The 22,782-nt window shown below is 42.0% G+C and overlaps 1 protein-coding gene across 3 annotated transcripts in view; it reads left to right on the top strand.

Annotated features, from left to right (window-relative positions):
- LOC102289064 (tetratricopeptide repeat protein 28) overlaps positions 1-22,782 on the top strand; it is a 196,185-nt gene that overhangs the window by 92,195 nt on the left and 81,208 nt on the right. For all 3 annotated transcript variants that reach the window (XM_014333713.2, XM_014333712.2, XM_005922728.3), the window contains one exon: positions 16,526-16,673. In XM_014333713.2, coding sequence (XP_014189199.1) covers positions 16,526-16,673 — 148 coding nt within the window. The remainder of the gene's footprint in view (positions 1-16,525; positions 16,674-22,782) is intronic.

Here is a 22,782-nt window from a genome sequence, read left to right as displayed (position 1 = left end):
TACTGTTCATAAGGTTCTCCAGTGCGCAAATGTTATTGCAGGTGTGTCACATGTTGAAGCACTGCAACTCCACCGTCTTTGACTGTGGCTTGTAGTCCTTGTTCTGCTCTGCAGCCTCGATGAGCTGGATGTAGCAGCAGAACCAGCTCTGCACTTGCTGTAGGCTCTGATTAAGACTGGCCCTCGAGCAGATTTCCAGAGCAGAATGAGGGGTGTTGTTGCCAGCCCTTCCAGTTGTGGAGTTGGAGTTGGTCTAAAGTAAATGAGGTCAAGAAAACTGCTTTAATAGTGACCGAGCTAATAGTGACGTAGGTTGGAAAAAACAGGTGAAGGGCTAGACTTGTCTGGTTAGCAGCCTCAAGAGTCCAGCAATAAAACCATTAGAAGTAGTGTTCCTTTCAGACAGATAACAAAAATAAAAGATTTACCAACTATATTTGGGTGTTAATATTTCTTGCAAAGTAAAGTAAAGGTCTGCCAAATGAATGTTTTTGTGGGAAACACTGGGCTGACCAGTGAAAAAGCAGCAGCTTCTAATCACTGTCAGGATCAGTGCAATCCTACATTTGCTGTCCCTTCCAAAGAACTTATGTTTTAATTGTCATTTGTTTGTCCATCAGCAGGACCGAATGAAATTTTTGTACAGAGCACTATAAAGTATTAGATCCAGGAAATTATTCTTTTCCCTCAGCAGCTACTGCAAAAGAATGCAGACTAACTAATAAGGACCTTGGGCCCTTGAAAAGCCTCACGATGGTCGATTTCCAGTGACATAGCAGGAAAATATTATTAACAGGGACTTTTGCAAAACTCAGAATTCTCTAATAAGATCTTTAATAAACATTTTTCTGTGTTTGATGTACTTTCAAATGCTGAAGCATGTCGGCACGCATGCAGCGGTTATGATTTTGATCAGAGAATTGGCCCTGACGGTGAGCTAGTTTTTTAAAATTGTTTTTCATACACTTGAACTTTTTGTTTTCTTCATTCTTGAGTAAAAGTAACATAAAACCTAAAAGTAATGTTCCACTAATCATCTGTGTGTCACAGTTTTAACCTGATGTCGTGCGCTATTTATCTTAGAGAATCTCTCACAGTGATCATGGGTTATTTATCTGCTTGGTTAGTCTTGTAAACAGCCTTCTGCTCCACCATGTCTGTGCTTCCCATGTTTGTACAGTAGATGAGTGGCTCCCTGGACCTCTCCTCGGGGTTGTTTAGCTTCAGACCCCTCATAGAGAAAAGGGAACTCCCTTAAGGGAACATGAAGCACTACAGGTTGAATGAAATTCTCTCTGAACACTCCAAAGCTCTCTTCATCTCTGCTGGCTCTGGGGAAAAAAGCGGCAGAAAAATGTTTAAAACAGGATGCTTAATCCAGCAGCACCAAAAAAAAAGCACACTAGCACACTTTTTTTTCTAACCCAAGAGAGAAAACACTTTAAAAGAGGCCCAACATGATAAGCCAGCATAATGAGCCATCGCTGACTGATATTAGGAAGTTTATTCATAGAATAGCACTAGAAGATGACTTAGTGCAGGATGTTATCTTAATGCCACAACATGATAAATGATTCAGGGAGGATAGTGTTAGAAAACTGCAGTAGTTACATTTTCCCAGCACGTAGAGCAGGAGCATAGTTTACAGAAAAGAGGATACATACAGCACATGAAACTGTGTGTTTGGGTTGTGTGCTGGTATATGAAGACCAGTATAGGTTTCAAAAGTGCTGTCTGACCTGATAGCTTGGAAGCTATCTGTTGCAATAGCCAGTGTTGCACTTGATACTGACGCTAATAGCTGGATCCGGTGTCTCTCCGCAATGATACCTTTATTATGTCTTGTGATATAAATACAGGCCGTCTTTCCTTTACAAAATGTATCTTTGAATTTCTCATTTCAGTTTTATTATATTTAGAGTTCAAGGAAATCCCCAGTTAAAAAGATGATGATTCTGAAGTCAGTGAGTAATTGTATAAAATAGCTGCGATTTCAGCGTTGAGATAAAAGATATGAGGGGGAAAGGAAGCTTCATGGTGCACTGCCTTTTAGCTTGTGTGTCTCTCTCTTTCCTCCTCTTACTTTTTTCACCCCATTTGGTTTTAAGTTGAACAGTCGTCGGGTGAATTTGAACAAAATCACAGTGACTTCACCTTCCCATCTCCTCTGCTCCTCTCTGTGTGGGTGGGGAAGAGCGCACACGGTGAAACAGAAAGCAAATGAGAGGAGCCCAATTAGAGCGAGAGTAAATAAATGACAGCAAAACAGAGCAGAAATTCAAAAAGCAGTTTATAAACGAGGTAAGTAATATGATATAAATCATTATATCATTTTGTGTATGTGTGCAAGGGGCTACTATTGTCGCCTTACACATAAAATAATGACTTTCAGTCCGCACAGTACTCGCTATCGGCTGTTACCCAAAGCCAAATTATCTGTAACAATACTGGGACTGAAAAATTCACATTGGTGCATCTCTTGTAATTACCTCAGTAAGCATGATATAATAGGCTCCAATGTTAGTATTGTCATTAAGTAATAGAGCACTACTCTCACATTGTGCCATCTAATAATAAGTTATGAGAGTAGAGGTCCATTTAAGGAGGAGGTCCAGAGGGTGTGTAGGTGTTTGTGTGTGCGTGTGTGTGTGTGAGTTATAGCAAGGTCTCGAGCAGGGACTAGTGGCTTAGTAATTTATGGTGGCAGGGTTGGCTACGTCCACTGGGGTCATCGCTCCCTGGCCAGCCTGATAGGTAATTCATACACCCCTACTATATGGGCGGGGATTCGGCTTCTTTTTGCCATTTATCACACTGCATCTATTTCTTAAGACCCCCAACCCGACCCCATGGGCTGCTGATGAGGCAAACTGTTGCATTAATACAGTGAGGCTAGAAGTGCAATGTGGGGAAACCACAAAACCAGAGGATGATTGCCCTTATTGGTCAAACTGTGTCCTCTAGGTGTTACACAACAGAGCTGCTGGTACAGACCATTTGCTAATTTGAATTTACAGGTTTCCTGATGTTCATTTGCAAACGGCTGCTTCAGACCTGCTTCTTGCTTGGGGTGATCATTACCACAAGAGGAGGATTTAGTATTCAGCTCAGCCGAGGCGCTGACATGGAAGGGTCTCTGGCTTCTGTTTCTATTAGAGTCCAGGCCCGCGGCTGCACAGCCAACACTTCGGTGAGCCCTTTCTTAACACATGGCCATTTCCCTGCTGCTGCTGCAGCTGCTGCTCCTTCTAACTCTCTAGCTTTTGGATAGAAATATGACACTGGAGAGCACCCATGGCATTCTTGTGCCCTACCCATCTGTCTTTTTTCTTCCCAGCTCCACTCACGATTTCACATCCAATTTTCCCATTGCCCAGTGACGCCCATTCCCCTAAGACCCCCAGCTACTATGAGATCACTGGACTCCTCTGTGAGTGTGTGTATGTGCTCTGTTATTGATCAGGGTCGTGTCTTTGTGGCTCTGGGCTCCTGCTGCTGTTATCACTGCAGAGTGGAGGGTGGGGAGGAGTGAGTGTGGTTCACAGCACTGAGAGCTTGAGGGCAGCGTGTGTTATCTAATGGGATTTACAGTATGCCCGGCATGTGTTCAGTTTTAGCTTTTTCCCCCCCTCTCTCTCTCTTTGCTTTTGTGTTTGCGACGAGCTCAAAAATGCGCACAATTGAACTAATTATAATTATGGTGTATTTGGACTGACAGTAGTCCAGCAGGAGAAAGGTAACAGGAAATTACAAGAGGCAATAAGAGCGTCTGCAGTGATTCATCTCTAGGATCACTGTAATCACAAAGTAGGAGGAGGGTGTCTAATGCGATAAAAACAAGACCGCTGCTGGATTTGTCTTTCAATTAAAAACTGTGAGCATAAGCAATAAAAAACAAAATTACGGATGCTAAAGTGGTTCTAAAGACGTGGATCAAATGTTGTTTTCTTTTCGAGGGAGAAACCGAGCAAATGATGTTTATTTCATGTCAACTTACCTGCGGCAGAAGATGAGCATTCATTTCACTTACAGTGAATTGAAGGTGAAAGGATTATCTGTATTTTTCCAGATATAACCTGCTTATCCCGCAGCTCCCTGTTACTGTAGGTTTTTGGGGGGGTTTCTCAGTGGGTGTGGATAAGACTTTTATGATGGATTGCACTATAGGTCCCCTCGAGTGCATGCATGTGAATAAATGGGTGCAGCGTGCGCATGTTTCTTCTTTCCCAGCCTCGTTCCTCCATCGGTCTGTTTTTTTCCCTTCTTTCTCTTGAAAGTTCTCCTTAAAACCCTTCCCTGTCCTTTTTCACTCACTTTCGGACATGTGTAGAATGTGTAGTTAAATTCACATATGGCTGCGCAGTCAGACACGCTGAGCAGAACTGTGCAGCACTCAAGGCACCTAACCCTCCTCTGTGGCCGCAGTGATTAATTACTTTTAACAAAGCAAACTAAGTCTTGCTTGTCTGGATCAATTTTTTTCCCCATCTTGGTGCGAACTGCTGTCACCAGTAATTGCCAAACTCCGTGTAGTATGAAAAGAGGTCCACTTTTCAACTCTCGCTGGTCCTAAGCTAACCATAGCCTCAATTTTCCACACTCGTGGGCCTACTCTCCTAGCTCCCATGGTGCTAACGATCCTCTCCCCCCCGTGTTTCTTTTCCTTCTTTTAAATTTTCCTTTGTTTCTGAACTGTTTTTCCTTGTAACACCTTCTTGGGAGCTATAATGCTTTTGTATAAAGCTGTGACATTTGTTTAAGTCATATTTTTAGTAGCTACCCTGCTTTTAGGTCAGCACTTATAATAATAATAATGATAAAGTAATAATAAAGCACAGTGCTTCTTTCCATCTATGCATGCTAATTGGCATTGCTCCGCCAAGCTGATCAAACACCATTAATCTATTTGTAGTATATATTTGTTTCTAAATGAGAAAATTAATACATTCCCTTGCTGCAGCCAGCTGTGTGCGGTGAGCCATGTTGATTGTTGGCACCCACAGTATGACTCAGAGTTCTGAGCAAGTGTTTTTATTTGGCCTTCTTTGCAGGGGTGTGTTTGCGTGAGCATGCATGCGTGTTTTCTTGTTTCTGGAAGCGGATTAATTTGATGTTCAGAGGAGCTGCCAAAGGACTTCCAGTGAACATATACACTGTCTGTTTTTTTTAGCATATACACAGTCAACAGGTTGTAATGCAACCTGTTCACTTCATCTTTGTTTTGCCGGACAGGCCGCAGAGTGTCACAGCACGCATAGCGAAAGCTATCAAAGTGAGGGAAACGCAGCAAACGTTATTAGCAGGCGGGCACAATTAATGATGCATGGTGATGGCCAAAGAACGCTGAGGGAACCTGTTTAATGAGCTAACACAAAGATTGCGCAGATGTGCTACAGGACTACTCAGCGTTATCAGAGGCTGATACCTCCTTTCAGTAGGAGTCTGCCAATTAGCCCTCTATTGGGAGTCGACTGTCAGGATTTCAGAGTAAAATTGGAAGCACTTGCTGCTATAATGTGCATTAGCTGCGATGTGCGGCTCTCTGCATCTTTTGGACTTTTTTGCTTCTCTTAGTGTGACAAATATCCTGTGAAAATTATGCTACTGTGGAGCTCAGCTACATTTAGGAGTGACAAATATCTCGTCACAAAAAAGCCGCCCTGAAACCTACTTCATTGTCTCCTCATTAATAATGAAAAAGTCCACACTGGTCCACTCATAATCCTGATTTTTTTTTCTCTCTCCAGCTTTTCATATTTTCTCTGGCCCAGCAATGTGCCGGAGCATGTCATATATATGATAAGTAGAGGACCTTGTCCGCGTGGGACTCATCACACACTTAAATTGGCGCTCCGTGGAGTTCATATTGCAGTGTGGCCGAGGGGGAATTAGCCCGTCTATATATAAACCTCTGCATGTGTTGTGAATTAAAGTGCATTTATCTGATAATCGCTGGGGACTTCCCTTTGTGCATGGGTATGGTGAAGCAGTGGCGCTGTATCCACAATACCCCAGTATAGTGATGCTGCTGCTGCACTGGGAGATGGGAAGGAGAAATAGGTCATTCACAATAAACAGCTCTGATAGCCTGGATGGCAGCAGACATGTACAGTAGACGAGGGAAGAATAACAAGGGGGCATCAGTGTGTCTCCTTGATGTGCAGACCTTTACCTCCTTTTCGAGCCCTCGTCCACTGTCGTGTATATAAAACTGTTTTGTGCTCCATTCTCATTGTCTTTTCAAACGCTTCCCTCTTCTTTGTCCAGTCTTATCAACCCCTCAGTGATTTATCTGTGATTCAGCTTGCCTTTACTCAATCATGTATGACTTCTCACTAGCAGAATCAAAAGCAGTGGGGCTCATGCCATGCTTTTCATTAGAGCTCTCCATAAAGGCTGACTGTGAGTCTTTTGAAGTATTGTAGGGCAGCTCTGGAGAAGCACACTGTCAGATGGCAGCCTGGGCTGCTGACTCTTGTTTGATGAAGCAACTTCCCACTAAGGCCAGAGCAACTTAATGAACCCAACCCAAGTGCCGACACTGGCAAGGAGCTGTGCCTACTGTGTGACAGTGTAAGAGGGTAATGACTTGGTGGACTCTTCCTCTCTCTGGGATCTTCAGCGATAACCAAGAAAAAAAAGCACCTCGGGCTCCAAAAAACTATTTTGACTTGGCAGCTTATTTTTCGCACTCTGCAAATGCCACTTTCAAGTTTTCATTTCGCACAGACTAAATATTTTCCGAATAGTTTTTTTCCCTTCATTTTTGCCACAGTACATCTCGAGTCCTGCTATAAATTCAATAAATCGGGGGAGATGGAAGCAACATGTGAGATATTAAAACAGCTTATACTGTCATGCTTTAGAGAGTTCTCGCAAGAGGCTCAGTTGGGCGCAGCTTCCAGCGAGTAATGAAGACGCTTGATTTCTCATGTTGGGAACACTTGTCCCTTCTTTTGTGTTTACTTAGAAGAGGGTATTTTTCAGCCATGCTTGAGGTTAGTGTCAGAGCCAATTAAAGGAGTACAAATTAAGATGGAGGACACGGTGCCTCAGGCCAGAAGAGCACAGAGCCGGGGCCAAGTAGCCTCTTCTATTATGACTGTGGGGTAAAGCACATCAGGGGCACAGGCGATTAGGACTCTTATTAAATTTGCATTGTAAAGAAATGATCAAACACACAAATTTGTATTGAATAATTGGGATGATCTGTTACACTTTAAAAAAAGACTGAAAAAGACTTAATAATGGCGGTAAACACTTAAAATGTCCAGTGGAGATTGCCGCTCGTTGCTCGATGGACTGTTTCACTTGAAAAATGTGAGGTCTATAAAAAGCGGGCCTTTCTAATATAGTCTTTTATGACCACCTTTAGCCTAGTCGGCACAGAGGGCACTTATGCAGCCTTGAGTTTGCTCTCTTTTTTTCAGGTTCACCATCTGGCCTTGATTGATTAAAGCTCCTTTAAGTAATTAATGCCCACTTTAATTGCTAGTCAGCCCCTGTGGCTGTTGGGATCGTGTGCAGTGCTCAGGTAGAGCCGAGCCAAGGATCTAGTTGAGAGGGGCACGGAAATCTGTTTAACACCCTGACCCTTGCAGCCTTACATCTAAACACTCTTAAGATGCTAATAGGAATGCAACTATGCTAGCTGCATCCATGTGACAAACCGGGCTATAAATCACGGCGGCAGAGTGTGACGTGGCTTTTCTAACATTGGAATTAACATGCTTGGAATGAGCTACGGGGAGAGAGTGATTTTTTTATATTTTTATCTGGTGTTTTAACACTTTCCATCGGTTTGTTTCCTCTGTGAGGCCGTCAGTTATGGTGGACGTGCACGTAGCAGAGAGAAAATTGAATTTCCTCTGCCAAACAGTGCATTGTGACAGCGTGTCACTGCCCGACCCCACAGCTTGCCACTATTGTGCTGTTTCATCTGTTTGTGATAAATGAGCAATATCAGTCTTTCCCTTCTGTTTCACTCCGACTGTCACAATAGATGTACGCCATATGACACTCCACCGGTTACAAGGCCTGACCTTTTTTATTGAAGGTTCTCTTTGTCTTTTGATAATTGTTTTTAGAAAGCGTTAAACCATCCCCCTAACCAGATAATGCAAGACTCAGTGAATACAGAATACTCAGCATTGATTCCGCATACCTGACTATGACCTTTTCCAATCTGGAGTCCTATGCTGCCTGCCAGTTTGATGTGAGCCGGCTAATCGATTCCTTGCAGCCATGAGAGACTCCTACATTGTCTCTCACACTGAAATCCCTGCCAGGCAACCTGGAGTATACCTGAGTTTCATTGTCGCCACTCACTGAATAATGAAACATTTACCCTTTAATTGCCAGCTCTACATAGAATGATCTGTTTAATTTGCTCTCATTAAAGCCATCTAATCTAATGGGCTAATTAGGGGCTTTGGATAGTACAGCAATCACCAGAGTGTACAACGCCTTTAGGGAGGAATGCATCAATGGATCATAAATATTTTACTGTGTCTACCTACATGCAGATTGCGAGGTGTCTCAATTTGACTTGCATAGGTGCTTAACATGCACCTTTGATGTGGCTTAGCTTGTTAACAAAAATGTCACTGTACAGTTAACCGGGAGTATTCTACAAAAGCCCTCAAAGTCAGCACGTAAGGCAAAACAAAATCCTGTAAAAGCAACATTTTTTTCATTGATTGGCTGGATTATTGAAGACATCTTTCATCCAGTGTGAGGGGAAAAATGAGTCTGTCACTGCTTTTTTTTCTCCTTGCAAACAGAACGCAAACGGACAGATAAACACAGATCGATCGATGCAGGTCAGGGATGTTTTGCCGTTTTAGGGTTTGGCTTTATTAGATTGGGGAGACAGTAATAGACAGGCAGCTGCGTCATGATTCCATCCCTGTGACCCCGGGGCCAAAGGTTTATGTTTGACCCAGGGCAATGGGTGTAACGCCCCCACTGGTCCTCCTGGGGAACATCGGACCTCTTCAACCATGGGGGACTGGGGGGTGTCTACCTGCGAGGAGTCACGGCAGATGGATAGAAGCTCGCAGTTTTGGCTTCAGAAATAGATTTAATTAAGCAGAGGCTCCATTGTGCTTCTTCTGTGGCTTTCAGCTTGTCAGCTTGAAGGGCAGTGGGCCCAAAGCTGCAATCATTCCATTTCACTTTTTCAACTGTTCTCCCAGCTAATTTGTCATAGCCGACAGTTATCCCTGGATATTAAATTAAGCAGCTGACATTTTGTGTACCCGCCGAGTCGACTGTGTCACCTTGAAAGCGTAGTGGCGGAGATGTGCAAGGGATGGCACAGGCACATGTCTTAAACCCTGGTCGACACATGACATTTCTGGGCCACACTGGCAACCAGGCAACAACACCTATAGTTAAAGAGCAAAGACAGAGAGGAAAGAAAAGCAGCAATGCCTTTGTTCCTGTCACGCTATTAGTGTTAATCTAATCCCAGCGTCCTGGCCGGTGTGGAAAGCTGATTTCAAGTAATACACGTTTATTGGAGACAGATGGGCGATTTTCTTCTCGAGATATTGATGTATTTTTTCTCAGTTTGTGTTTGTGTATATGCGTGTGTGCCTGCAGTGTGTTTGCAGCCTGCTGTCCCTGTTTGATGGACTGATTTGGGTTCCATTATGTCACCAGCGGGGGTTCAGTTCAGAGTCGTAGCTTCGGCACCACTCGCCCTGTGGGTGATCAGAATCCATCTGCAGCAGGCGTATCCCAAACACAGTACAGCACTGAAGGGTGTGGCACGATCTAAACGGAGCTTATGCGGCTTCTATTGATTTCCACATTTGAGTGCATCTCTATTATTGCTGATCACCGATCAGGACACAGCAAGCTACACAAGGCCTTGGGCTACCGGAGCACAGCTGTAGCCATCTGTTCGGTGACAGGCCGTCTGCATTGTGTGTGAGGAGCTAGGCTACTTGTTTAGAGAGACATCAGTGTGCGTGAGATTTTACGCCTCTGAATGTGAGGGAGAGAACTGCTTCAGCTGTTAGTTTAAAAAACCCTGAACACATGGGCGTGTTTCCAGCTCCAGTGCCCTTGGTGCAAATTACCTATGCTATTTGATTCCATTCTGAAAATGACAGATTTGGGATCAGGCCTGTTGTCTGGGTGCATTTTGTCTTAGAACTACTACATGCATCTCACACGGCAATTTGAGTAAAGATACTGTACGTGGACACACATGCAGATACACAAATACTGCAAAATGGTTACAGCTTTATATTTAATGAAATTATAAGACAAAAACAGAGTTTGTGCAATTCTAATTAGCTTGGAAGTCAGCATTTCTTGTGGCCACCTTTATTCTTCAACACAGATTTCTTGTCATTTCTTGAAGTAGTCTTCAGGAATAGTTCTCCGGGCTTCTTGAAGGACATTCACAAGCACTTTGATGTTTGCTGCCTTTTGTTCTGTTCTCTGTCAGGATGATCCCACACTGCTTTAATAATGTTGAGGTCCGAGTGCTACAGACTGGTTTTCTATCCAGGTATGCTTTTACAACATCATCAGTGTGTTTGGGATCGCTGTCATGCTGAAAAATGAAACGGTTGCCAGTCACACACTTTGCTTAAGTGCCAAATGCATCTCTCAGGTCCTTTGTGAGGTTTTTGCTGAATTTTTCCCCCTATTTCTTAAGGACACGACTTTCAGATGCTATTCATCTGCTGTGGATTGTTTTTTGGACTACCACTTTCTCTTTTGTCCTTCACTTCACGTCCAGTTTTCTCAATTTTTTAAGGACATACAGCACAGCATCCAAAGATGTGCAAGGTTTTCAGCCAATAACTCTTTGGGAATCACCTTGTTGGTGCAAAAACACTATTTTATGCCTGCCAAATTGTGTTATCTTTGTCATTTTTCATAGATTCGACTAAAAAAATGGGAATAAATTGTGTCTTTTGACTAGCTGCTAGTAAAAAATGTCTGTTGGTGTGCACACAACAGTGGTTCCTCCTTTGAGTTAGGTGCTTTTTTTTAAACTTGAATGATTCATAGGTCAGTGTTGAGTGGCTTAAGAAACAAACAAAACAAAAAAAACATTCCTCCAAAAATGGTCAGGTACAAAGTCTCGACTGAAAATAAGCGAAAAAGCAGCCAAATGTCCAAAACTTTGAAAGACCTTCAAAAATCTTGGAGAACTATTACTCAAGGGCTCTTCAGAAAATTATACAAAGTCTGATTATTTGGTTTTCAAACGGCGCTATAAGAAATTCTGTACAAATGCTTATATCAGGAACAGCGCTGACTGCGTACACACACAGTGAAACTTCGTTTACCAAATCATATTACTGTTGTAACTGTAGGTTACAAATGATCTTCTTATGGCTTCTTATGGCCTCTGACAGTGGACTCATCTCTGTGCTTGTCCTGCTAGACCTCAGTGCAGCATTCGATACTGTCGACCATAATATCCTATTAGAGCGATTAGAACATGCTGTAGGTATTACAGGTACTGCACTGCAGAGGTTTGAATCATATCTATCTAATAGACTCCAATTTGTACATGTAAATGGAGAGTCCTCTTCACACACTGAGGTTAATTATGGAGTTCCACAGGGTTCAGTGCTAGGACCAATTCTGTTTACATTATACATGCTTCCCTTAGGCAGCATCATTAGAAGACATAGCATACATTTTCACTGCTATGCAGATGACACCCAGCTCTATCTGTCCATGAAGCCAGATAACACACACCAATTAGTTAAACTGCAGGAATGTCTTAAAGACATAAAGACCTGGATGGCCGCTAACTTTCTGCTTCTTAATTCAGATAAAACTGAGGTTATTGTACTCGGCCCTGAAAATCTTAGAAATATGGTATCTAACCAGATTCTTACTCTGGATGGCATTACCTTGGCCTCCAGTAACGCTGTGAGGAACCTTGGAGTCATTTTTGACCAGGACATGTCCTTCAACGCACATATTAAACAAATATGTAAGACTGCTTTCTTCCATTTGCGCAACATCTCTAAAATTAGAAATATCCTGTCTCAGAGTGACGCTGAAAAACTAGTTCATGCATTTATTACTTCCAGGCTGGACTACTGTAATTCATTATTATCAGGATGTCCAAAAAACTCACTGAAAAGCCTTCAGCTAATCCAAAATGCTGCAGCAAGAGTCCTGACAGGGACTAGAAAGAGAGAGCATATTTCTCCTGTTTTGGCTTCCCTTCATTGGCTTCCTGTTAAATCCAGAATTGAATTCAAAATCCTGCTCCTCACATACAAGGTCTTAAATAATCAGGCCCCATCTTATCTTAATGACCTTGTAGTACCATATCACCCTATTAGAGCACTTCGCTCTCGCTCTGCAGGCCTACTTGTTGTTCCTAGAGTATTTAAAAGTAGAATGGGAGGCAGAGCCTTCAGTTTTCAGGCCCCTCTTCTGTGGAACCAGCTTCCAGTTTGGATTCGGGAGACAGACACTATCTCTACTTTTAAGATTAGGCTTAAAACTTTCCTTTTTGCTAAAGCATATAGTTAGGGCTGGACCAGGTGACCCTGAATCCTCCCTTAGTTATGCTGCAATAGACGTAGGCTGCCGGGGGATTCCCATGATGCATTGAGTTTTTCCTTTCCAGTCACCTTTCTCACTCACTATGTATTAACAGACCTCTCTGCATTGAATCATATCTGTTATTAACCTCTGTCTCTCTTCCACAGCATGTCTTTATCCTGTCTTCCTTCTCTCACCCCAACCGGTCGCAGCAGATGGCCCGCCCCTCCCTGAGCCTGGTTCTGCTGGAGGTTTCTTCCTGTTAAAAGGGAGTTTTTCCTTCCCACTGTCGCCAAAGTGCTTGCTCATAGGGGGTCATATGATTGTTGGGTTTTTCTCTGTATCTATGAAGCGCCTTGAGGCGACTTTTGTTGTGATTTGGTGCTATATAAATATAATTGAATTGAATTGAATTGTTGCTCGGTGTTCTGATCCATTTGGTAGTCGTATATATGTTTTCACTAGATTTTTTTTCTTTAACCCCGAGATCTTGAGGAAAGCTCGACAAGTGGAAACACAGACATGTTCCCAGGGACTGAGGACACCTCTGGGGTTAGAGTGTACAGCCTAAGAAGGGGGCAAGGACATATGCTGAGACATTAATCTCCTAATAGAAAAAGAGCCTCCAACAGCTGGTGTTGCGCCGAATTCACAGTCTTAATCTTGTCAACTTTCTGTTCACTTGCTCTGACTGTGAGCCTTATTGTGAACAACAGAGCTGTCACTTGAAGAAAATTGTCCATGTTTCATTGTAAGTGGCTTGTTAGAGCGAAAGAGCGTATTCAGCTTTGTACTTGAGCTTATTTGTGTATATGCACAGGGAATGTTGGTTCCCCACAGTGTCTAGCACAGTGTATTGCGGTGATTTTTTGCATCATTTCCCTCTTCCTCCTAAGCATAAAAGCATGAATATTTAAAACTACATCAAACAAGGATTCATGAAATATTAAAATATTCGAGAAAGAAGAAAATCTTTTACCCTGTCTCTTATTCATATGTGTTTTGTAGGCTCTCTCTTTTGCTCTCACACACACACTCACACGTAATCACGCATTTGCACACATGCACATAAGCCCTCTCAGAATTCACCCACGGGTACGAACGACAAACCTTCCCCTCTCTATCCACTCTTCTGTGGTATCAGCACATTGCTGCATTAAGTACAAGACCCGAACATGCAAGAAGGTTCAATAATTCACCCCGGATTGAATTTCTGGCAAAACACATTATTCGAAGTCTTGGTTTGTCGATGTCATGTTGTAAAAAGATGCCAAACAGATGTGTCACGTTTCAGGAGGGCATGTGCTGCATGGGAACTTGGCAGGAGTGACTCTCTTTCTTTCCTGTTTAGGGAGCTGTTTCTTGGCTGAAAGATGAGACGCTGACACTCAGTTGTGCATACAATGTTGTACATTGACAGGTCACAGCAAATCTGCGATGCTGCCTCCTTCTTTGTAATGCTCCCTGTACCGTACCTCTGTTTATTTCTCTTGTCTGGCTAAGAGCTACAGAGGCTGTGCTAATCACTGTAGCAACAGCTCTGAGCAGATGCTGCTGTGTTTTTAGAAAAGATCCTTTTAAGCGTGGATTCAAATAAAAATGTGTAGGGGTAAACATCTTGTTTTTACTTCACCCAAAATGCTTCAATCCGTGCTAACAGCATCGCTAACCTGACGACATTATCTCTGCAGCACTATTTGATTTTGCTGCGTGCTATTCAGTCTTTTACTTGTACGTCAGTTTCGGTTTATCTTGAGCTCTCATCAGTATCACGATCACCATTGTCCTTAATTAGTATTCAGCCACTGCAATGTAAATTCAGTGGAGCCCTCTGTTTTAACAGCGGTACTTGGTTGAATTGACTTGTTGGATTATGCCGAGGCTGAGGTTATGTGACATTTATGTCTTTGTGCAGCCATATGGTGTATTTTGAAGCCCATGGGAGACTAATGGAAGAAGAAATCTTATAAGGCTGTATGGCACATCGATTCTGTCACTTTTGCAGTGATGCATTCAGTGTTGTGCTTCTGTTTTCCAGTATTTCAATGTATTTTCTAGCCGGTCTAGTCTTTCAACCTTATGTAGGACGAGAGAAGCTACAATGAAGTGATTAAAGAAGAGGACGTTTTTTTTTTTGGTTTGACTCAAACCTTCCTTTTAAATACATCTTTTTCCCTTCATCTTCTTTCCCCGGTCGTCTCGGTCAGGGTACGGCGCTTAAGAGAATGAAAGGGAGAGCAGTCATATTGTAGGCTAAATCTAATCAAAGGGAGAAGTGCTTTTAAATGTCTTTTGTTCCCTTGGGCAAAACGTTTGTGGGGTCTCTCAATTCTAGCCAGTGCATCCTGCCCAAACTCCACTGCTGCTAGATGCAATTAATATTGAGCGGATTCCCTGAACCGTGCTCCACTCATATAATAACAGTGTTAGAACAAAGGTTAATGCTTTGAATTTAATCTCTGTCGTCGTCATTTTCATTGGAGATGTGATGCAAGTGAGGGGCGGCGGAAATGTTGAAGTGGGGGGCAGCAGGTCTGGAGAGAGATTGGTAGTCAGTGGGGGGTCTCGGACGGAAGCGAAATTAATTACTGGTCTCTGTAAATTCGATGTCATGTCTCATTTTCCCTAATCCTCTCTGCTTTTCTCACTTGCTAGTCGTGCTAACAGAGAAGCTTGGGAAGGCTAATGAAAAGGCCTCTTAGATGCTAATGGCAAATTAGCCCTTGTGTCACTTTTGGAAGCTATGAGTGGAGTTGCTGCCTACTGAGCAAGAAGTTAGCCAGATGGTAGCCTGGACCGCTGCTGCTACCCCTCACACACGAGCCAGCGCACAAAAAACACACCAGCGTAAGGGAGACTTTGGGACTCTTATCTCTTATTGCTTTGTAGCTGTAAATGTGCGACACGAGCCCATATATGACTATTCTGGGAGACACTTTGCTTTCTCCTGAAGGGGATTTATCAGTTTGCATTGTGAATAATGAGCGCAACGTAGTTTCATCTCTCTTTGCTGGTGTTGTAAGACTGGACCAGAGTCAGGCTTAACAACTCAGTAGGATTTCTGTCTGATCGGGCCTTAGACACAAACATACTGAGTTACTTGCCTGGATGAAAGATCTCTCTGCAGCTAGTGATTCCAAACAGACATGCGGGGGGGAAAGCACACTTATTGTTGGGGCTTTGGATCGCAGAGACAGCGTCTGTTTTAGGTTTCAGTGTGCACAATGTTCCAAAAAAAAAAAAAAATTAGTCTCTAACAGAAAGATACAATATGTTACAAGTTGCATGCAGTATCTGCCTCATGGTACTGATTTATTATGCTTCCAACAATGTGACTTTCCCAGCTCTGTGAATAAATGACTGGATGACAAATCTGTTTGAGTTCTGTCTCTTTGAAGGCTCTTCCATGTGTCCAAAACATTACGCAAATACATATCTGAAGTTTAAAAAAAAAAAAAAAAAGTATAGCAAAAACAGACTGGGCAGTTGGGTTACTCTTTTACAAGTGTGTACTGTCAAAGAGAATAAGTAATCTGAAGTATTTATGGGTGTTATTTTCTAAACTACAGGCAGACTTGAGTAAGTAGTTCTGTCTCATTCCCCTCTCTCTTTCCCATCACTTTTTTTTTCTAACAGCCAGAGAAATCCCAGCGCTCGACTTGTGCAGTTTACTCCCACAGCAAGGAGACAGAGAGCAAAAGAAATATTGAATAGAAAAACAATCGTTGCTCCTGAGAAGGCAGCCAGCCAGAGTGTAACATGTGCATTTATGTAAAACTTATAATCCAATTAACAAGTACAAAAAAAGCCAGTGATCACTCTATTATGGGAATACAAAGGAGAGAGGTGCCATGTTCAGAAAACTGCTCATGTGGAAAAAATGCTAATGGCGTGAAATGAGTGTGTCTGGTAATGTGTTTGAATAAAGCCCCATGCTGTGGCAGAAGACTTGAGCACTGATAGCTCTTTTACCTCCTTCTCTCTGCAGGCATACTTCCGACAGGGTGTTGCCCTTCAGTACCTTGGACGCCATGCCGACGCGCTGGCCGCCTTCGCCTCAGGGCTGGCCCAAGACCCCAAGAGCCTACAGCTACTGGTGGGCATGGTAGAAGCCGCCATGAAGTCGCCCTTACGAGGTGAGAAATGTGGCAGGTGAACACGTGCACTCTGTGCGCGCGTGTCAGCAGGTCTTCGTGTGTGTGTGTCACTCTTTTTCTGCTTCACCTTATTCACATTTCTGTCCTACAGCAGCCTAAAAGCCTGTCTCGGAGATAATCCTCGCTCAGTCAATAAATGCGTTGAGGTGACTTTACCTGTCAGTTTTGTACCTGTTTTGTGGGCAGGCCATCTCTCTATCTGCCCATCTTCCTGTCTTTGTGAGCGACTGGTGGTGTCAAGCACTTACCTTCGGACTCTAAGGAATGACGCCTGCAGCTTCAGCATATCTTATTGTCAGTCAGGCTGACACACATTGATAGCCTGTTATCTTAATGAGCATCCAGCACTAATGCCATTGTCTGTGTCTGCCCCTGTGTAAGCCTTTTTCTTCTTAAAGCTGAGTGGATTTATAAGTAGCGTATTCAGGCCAAGATTGTCACTAAAATGTGTTCTTTTTTTGTTACGCACTGTTATCTGTTGTATCAAACAACTGCAGCGACCTGATTGTCCATGAGTAATCCGTATGGGCCAGCCTAATGAGCCTCAAACAAACCTGGCACCAGTTTTACTTTAGATGACCACTGCGGAGAATTTAATATGCTTCAGATCTAGATGGCACAGATTGCCAGCGTAGACTGTGAGTCATCCTGCAGTCTCGCTTTGTCATCACCTCCTTGCCAAACTCCTCTGATGCCGTGCCTCTGAATAAATGTGGCCTTGTTTTTATAATCCAAAAATTACTGCACTGTGCAGTGGATCAGTAGCTCAGAAGGCCTTTGTTCAGTGAGGAATCAGCATTTCCGTGATTGAATACCGTGCTCCTCTGAATATTCTTGTGCAAATGCGACAAAAAAATATTGCAAAGAGAGAAAAGAATGGAAAGCCCATCTTAACGACAGTGAGCATATAAGCCTGCCATTGGAACCAAAACAAAAAAAGGCTTTGGGTGTGAGCCCAGACCTCAGCATTATGGACCAGAATGGGTCCTCTTAGTAGGGGTAGACCAACATTTAGCCCAAGCCACTTAATCTCTTAATTGTTTACCCTATTTCCCAGAGTGCCAGGCAACCACCAGAGGACCTAATCCAAGGTGTGTTGAGGAGAGGTAGTTAGGTCAAAGGATTAAGAGCAATGATCCTCTCAGAGGGACTCCTGGCACAAGGGGACGATAATCAATGTTACGCCAGCAAACAGGGAGGATAATCAGTGTTACTCAGCCAAAGTCCCCTGATAAGTGAAAGAAAGGTAGGCGAGCATTGCTTTCTCTCCTTCAAGCAGAAAGTGCCATGTTTCTGTCTGCCACGTTTAATAGCCGTGCAGTAATTCAGGATCCAGAGTTCGTTACCTCTGCTGCCATTTTAATTGGAACTAATTAACGCCAAATTATATTTATCAAAACCACTTTAAACACTTTAAAGAAGCATTTATCAAAGTACTTATCAAAATATTGCTTGTTAGTTGTGTAAAAGCCTAATTATATAATCATTGTAATAGGTTTCTTGCTGGCTTGCCTTTGGTGGTAACAACGTTGTTATAACTATGAAAAGTCTTTAGGTTGGCTCAAATTTATCGTAGTACAAATGTCTTTGGTGAAAACTGGATACATTTTTTTCCTCATCAGCATATAAACCATGCAGCTGATGACAAGAAACAGTTGATTATATCTAGCTGTGACTGCAGCGCTCACTTATCTCGGTCATTTATCTTACCGCTGTCGTCTCAACAAACTTATTTTCAGACTGCTCAGATCACTGTTAGGTTTATGGTTTGCCACTGGGTGAAGAGATCCAGCCGATAACATTTATTCAAAATAAACAAATCCCTGAATGAGACAAGAAGAAGGGACCAAAGAGAACCGAATAAAGGCGTTTGTCTTTTGATAAACGATACTGTTTTATGTACAGTTCAACCCAACAAAGGCTTGCTGCACACGTGCAGTTTAGAATCTCCTGTCGTTTTTTCCTATAACATCAACATTGTCCACCTATATCACTGCAGGGCTCGCAAAATTTCAAAATCCCTGGTAGCCCTTCGGGCAGGCACTCTTCAGTTTTTGGTAGCCCAAAATAAATTTAAGTAGCCTGAATAAAAAAAAAAAAAAGAGGACAATTTTTTGATTAATGTTTTGTTTCCTTTACAATATTTTAATGTATAATATTGTAAAGGAAACAAAACATCAATCTAAAAATATTTAAAACACAAATTACAACAACAAATTACAATTATCAACTCAAATACTTGGTTCTAATTGAACAGAAATTTTGTATGAACTTGCAAGAACTGTGTAGAACATGAATCAGTGTTCAGTAAGAAGCAAGTGGAACCAAGATCTAGGCCATTTGCTTTTTGAAGTTTGCAAAGACTGCTAAATTTTGCCAGTGGTAGTTCACTCTTTGCAACATAGTACGCTGTTCTAAACAGCTTTTTCAGGACTTCTTGCTATGCTTGGTTTGTTTTTAGTATGTTTTTTGCAATTGGTGTTTGTTCTGGGAAAGATACTGCAGACTGAGCAATGATGCATTTCTTACATTTCTCATGGGTTCTGATGGGGTCTTTCTTAAAATGACTGGTCCCAGTAACAAAGGCGCTTGTCGACTCAGAAATCGAGGGAAACTCACAACACACCCGGCAGAACATTATGTTATTTAGCTCATCATATTCCAGCCACATAAATTCTTTTGTCCATGAAACCAAAAAAGCTGCGCTTTCCTTTTGCCTCATAGTCTGATTTGTCATAACTTCTCCGATTTGTGGTAGGCTTTTCTTTGGCTGCCCCTTCTTCACCCTGACCTGTCTTGTTTGGCTCTGCAGAACTAAAATACCTGCGTAAATCCATCTGCTTTTACACATACTTACATAACGATCAGCAATTCTCTGCGCAATCAACATCTATCACATGTTTAAGCTTGCTTCAGGAGATTTCACTTGTCATGTTTGATAGTAAGCTAACGATTGATAAGACGATGCCAGAGGAATTGGTGCGCAATTAATCTGTGACTCACCAATCAGTGCTGCCGCTCTCTACACACAGTTCGCGCGATCGCAAAGTGAAAGTGAAAGCAAAAAACAAGCGCAAACTCAAACGCGATTTCAATGTGTCACATATTGACAGTGGCTCATCGATGACATAATGACTCAGCTACATTTGCGAAAGAATGCAAAAGCATTGACATATCTTTCCTTCCTATGATAGCCCGATGGGCAGGGCTGAGATGGATTTTGGTAGCCCGACTGGAAAAATCGCTAGCCCCGGGACGTCGGGCTAGCAATTTTGTGAGCCCTGCACTGAGTGGCATGAGCAGTGACAACGCAGCCTCTTATGTTTTCGCTAATGTCATCAGAATCCATCCATCCCTAATCAGAATCCATCCATCCATCCATTCGCTTCCGCTTATCCTTTTCAGGGTCGCGGGGGGCGCTGGAGCCTATCCCAGCTGTCATAGGGCGAGAGGCAGGGTACACCCTGGACAGGTCACCAGTCTGTCGCAGGGCTGTCATCAGAATCAGAATACTTTATTAACCTGAGGGGAAATTGTGTGTTATTATTGTGTTTCAGTCCCGTGGAGAATATTCCTGCTGTTCTTCCTGTTCTCATTCTGTGTCTTGTTTGTTTTCTTCGAGGGCCAGAGAGAATCTTAAGGATCCATTAGTTTTTAATTGTTAATCATTGGGTTATTTTACACACATGCTAACTAAAAAAGGTTTTTCACTTGAAGCTCAGTCCAGTTGAACCATGAAGGACATGGTGTGGCAGCTATTGACCCAGGCTGCTATTAAAAGATTTTCATTTAACTAGAGTTTCTGGGCACTGTGTGTCTTAAGGCAACTAAGCAGAATACCTACTAATGCAAAGTACACTTGATTTTATACCATGGGCATCATCTTAAAAATAATAATAGATAGAAAAAGTTGTAAATATTTTTGGTTCAAGTACAGCTAGCAGTTTAAGTATTAGTTAAATGAATGACCTAACCATTGAATGAGGAAGATAAAAGCATGTTAAAACAGCTGTCGTTTGACTGAGGTGTCAGACAGTAATGCTATCTTTTTCTCATGAAAGTTTCCAAAACAACTTTTTAAAAATTCATTTAAACCAAAAGATCGCTCAGAGCCACATTTAATTATGAAGCAGTCCCAAAGAGCCAGCAGCAAAATAAAAGGGACTGATTGGAGTGAAATCTCCACAGATGAAGACACAGATAGTGAATGTGATATATGAACGCTTAAAAAAATAATGTGATTGCATCGTTCAGTAGTGCGAGGACTCAAAAGGAAAGTGAATACCCTGCTCTGGCTGCATAGTTAATATGGGAAACTGATGAAAAATACGGACAGGCTGCTTAGAAAATCACTGAAATTTGGTCTTACATAGTGACCAAAAATAGTCTTTATAATGAACAAAGTAATACAGACCATACAAAAGGCTACAGCAAATTTGCTTAGATAACTTAAGGTTGTTTGAGAAATGGAAGTTAAAAGAAATCTGACAAAATGAACAGAATAAATTGCAGATTTGTACCTAAAAACTAATATTTTTTAATATTTTCTGGAAAAAAACAACCTTAATAAGTACAAAAATCACATCGTTTGACATGACTAACATTACTAAAGTATTAACAGAAGAAGACCACAACATGAAGTGGGCAGTATGATTAATTCAGTATCATTAATTCCAAGAAGCATCTTTAATTCTTATATAGGCACTGACGCGTGGTCATGTGGTGCATTTTAACGTCTTCCTACAAGGGGAGGAGCTTAACATTATAAAGTAGTTTGAATATCTTGGTCTTACTTTGGTCTCTAATCTTTAAAAGTCGCCCTTTTTTATGTATACATATATACAGGAAATAAGTGAAAGGTATGTGGGTGAAATTGATCTCGGAGCATAAAGAAATGAAGAGATGTTAAACAAAATAGTATCCAAAAGTAGTGACTTATGGGTAAAGTAGTGTGCCAGTAGTGATGGTCTGATGAAAAAAACTATGAAGCAATAAATTAGAAATGGTAAGCTGAAAGCTGTCCAAATACAGTTTTGAAATTACTCTTCTGAACATGAAAGGTATTAAAAGGGAATGCTATTCTTTCAGTTTATCTGACAAGGCTGTGTGGGTACTAAGAGGGAAAAGGTTGGAAACCACTGCAGCCTAGCAAGCTGACCTCCCTGGAGAGAGCAAGGAAGGAGGATTTTTATGTATTTATAATAATTTTTTTTGTTGCTGAGAGGATTAGTTAGTTTTATTCTGCATTTTTCTTTTTCTCAACAGATTCAGTGAATGATCAAGTCAGACAATGAACTGTTCCTACCAGAAGTTGTTAGTATAGCTTATTTTTTAGGGGTAAAAACTGCATTGTTGACCGATAAACCACAGCGAGTTAACACATTGCTGTGTTAATTTCAAAGAAAGTAAAGCAGCCAAAATATTTGATTCCAAACCGAATACACTACTGGAAAAAAAGAAACACAACTCTTCACAGGGGGCGTTTTTGCCTAACGAACAAAGCGCTGGGTGGCATTGACAGTGCAGGTAAAATATTTTACTTTTAGTCTTTTAATGAGATTTCTTCCACGACTTGTATTTAACTCGTCATAATCACAAATGAAATCCAGCTGGCAGCAAACATTTACATTAATTTCAAAGGGAGATAATCTTATCGAGTGATATTGTATCGCAGAGGCAATTTCCATGAAATCGAGGGATTAAAAATTAAAAAGAGTATTTTATAGCTTCACCAGTCCCGCTGATGACACGTGTGCTTAATGCAGGAGGGAGAGTGCATGCCTTATATCTTTATTCACATGAAATGGAAGGCAGACTATGGTGCATTAGTGATACTGTATGCATTCATGCTCTGCACATATCCAGTCACTAAAGGAACGTATGGCTCTGGCTGCAAAAGCAATATTAAAAGGCAAAAGGCGAGAAAGAGGTACAACGTTATGATGTTCTGTTAGGTGTTTTCTGCGACACGAGGGCTGTTATTCTTGCTTCATATACAGTATTGTGGAAAAAATATTCACCCTCTTCCTGACTTCTTATTTTATTGCATATGCATATGTCACACGTACATGTTTCAGATCATCAAACA

The sequence above is a fragment of the Haplochromis burtoni genome, unplaced genomic scaffold (assembly GCF_018398535.1).
Source record: "Haplochromis burtoni strain Fernald_Lab_line unplaced genomic scaffold, NCSU_Asbu1 Contig_62, whole genome shotgun sequence".
Taxonomy (NCBI): Eukaryota; Metazoa; Chordata; class Actinopteri; order Cichliformes; family Cichlidae; genus Haplochromis; species Haplochromis burtoni.
The sequence above is the reverse complement of the archived record's forward strand: the minus strand, read 5'-3'. Positions and strand labels throughout refer to the sequence as shown.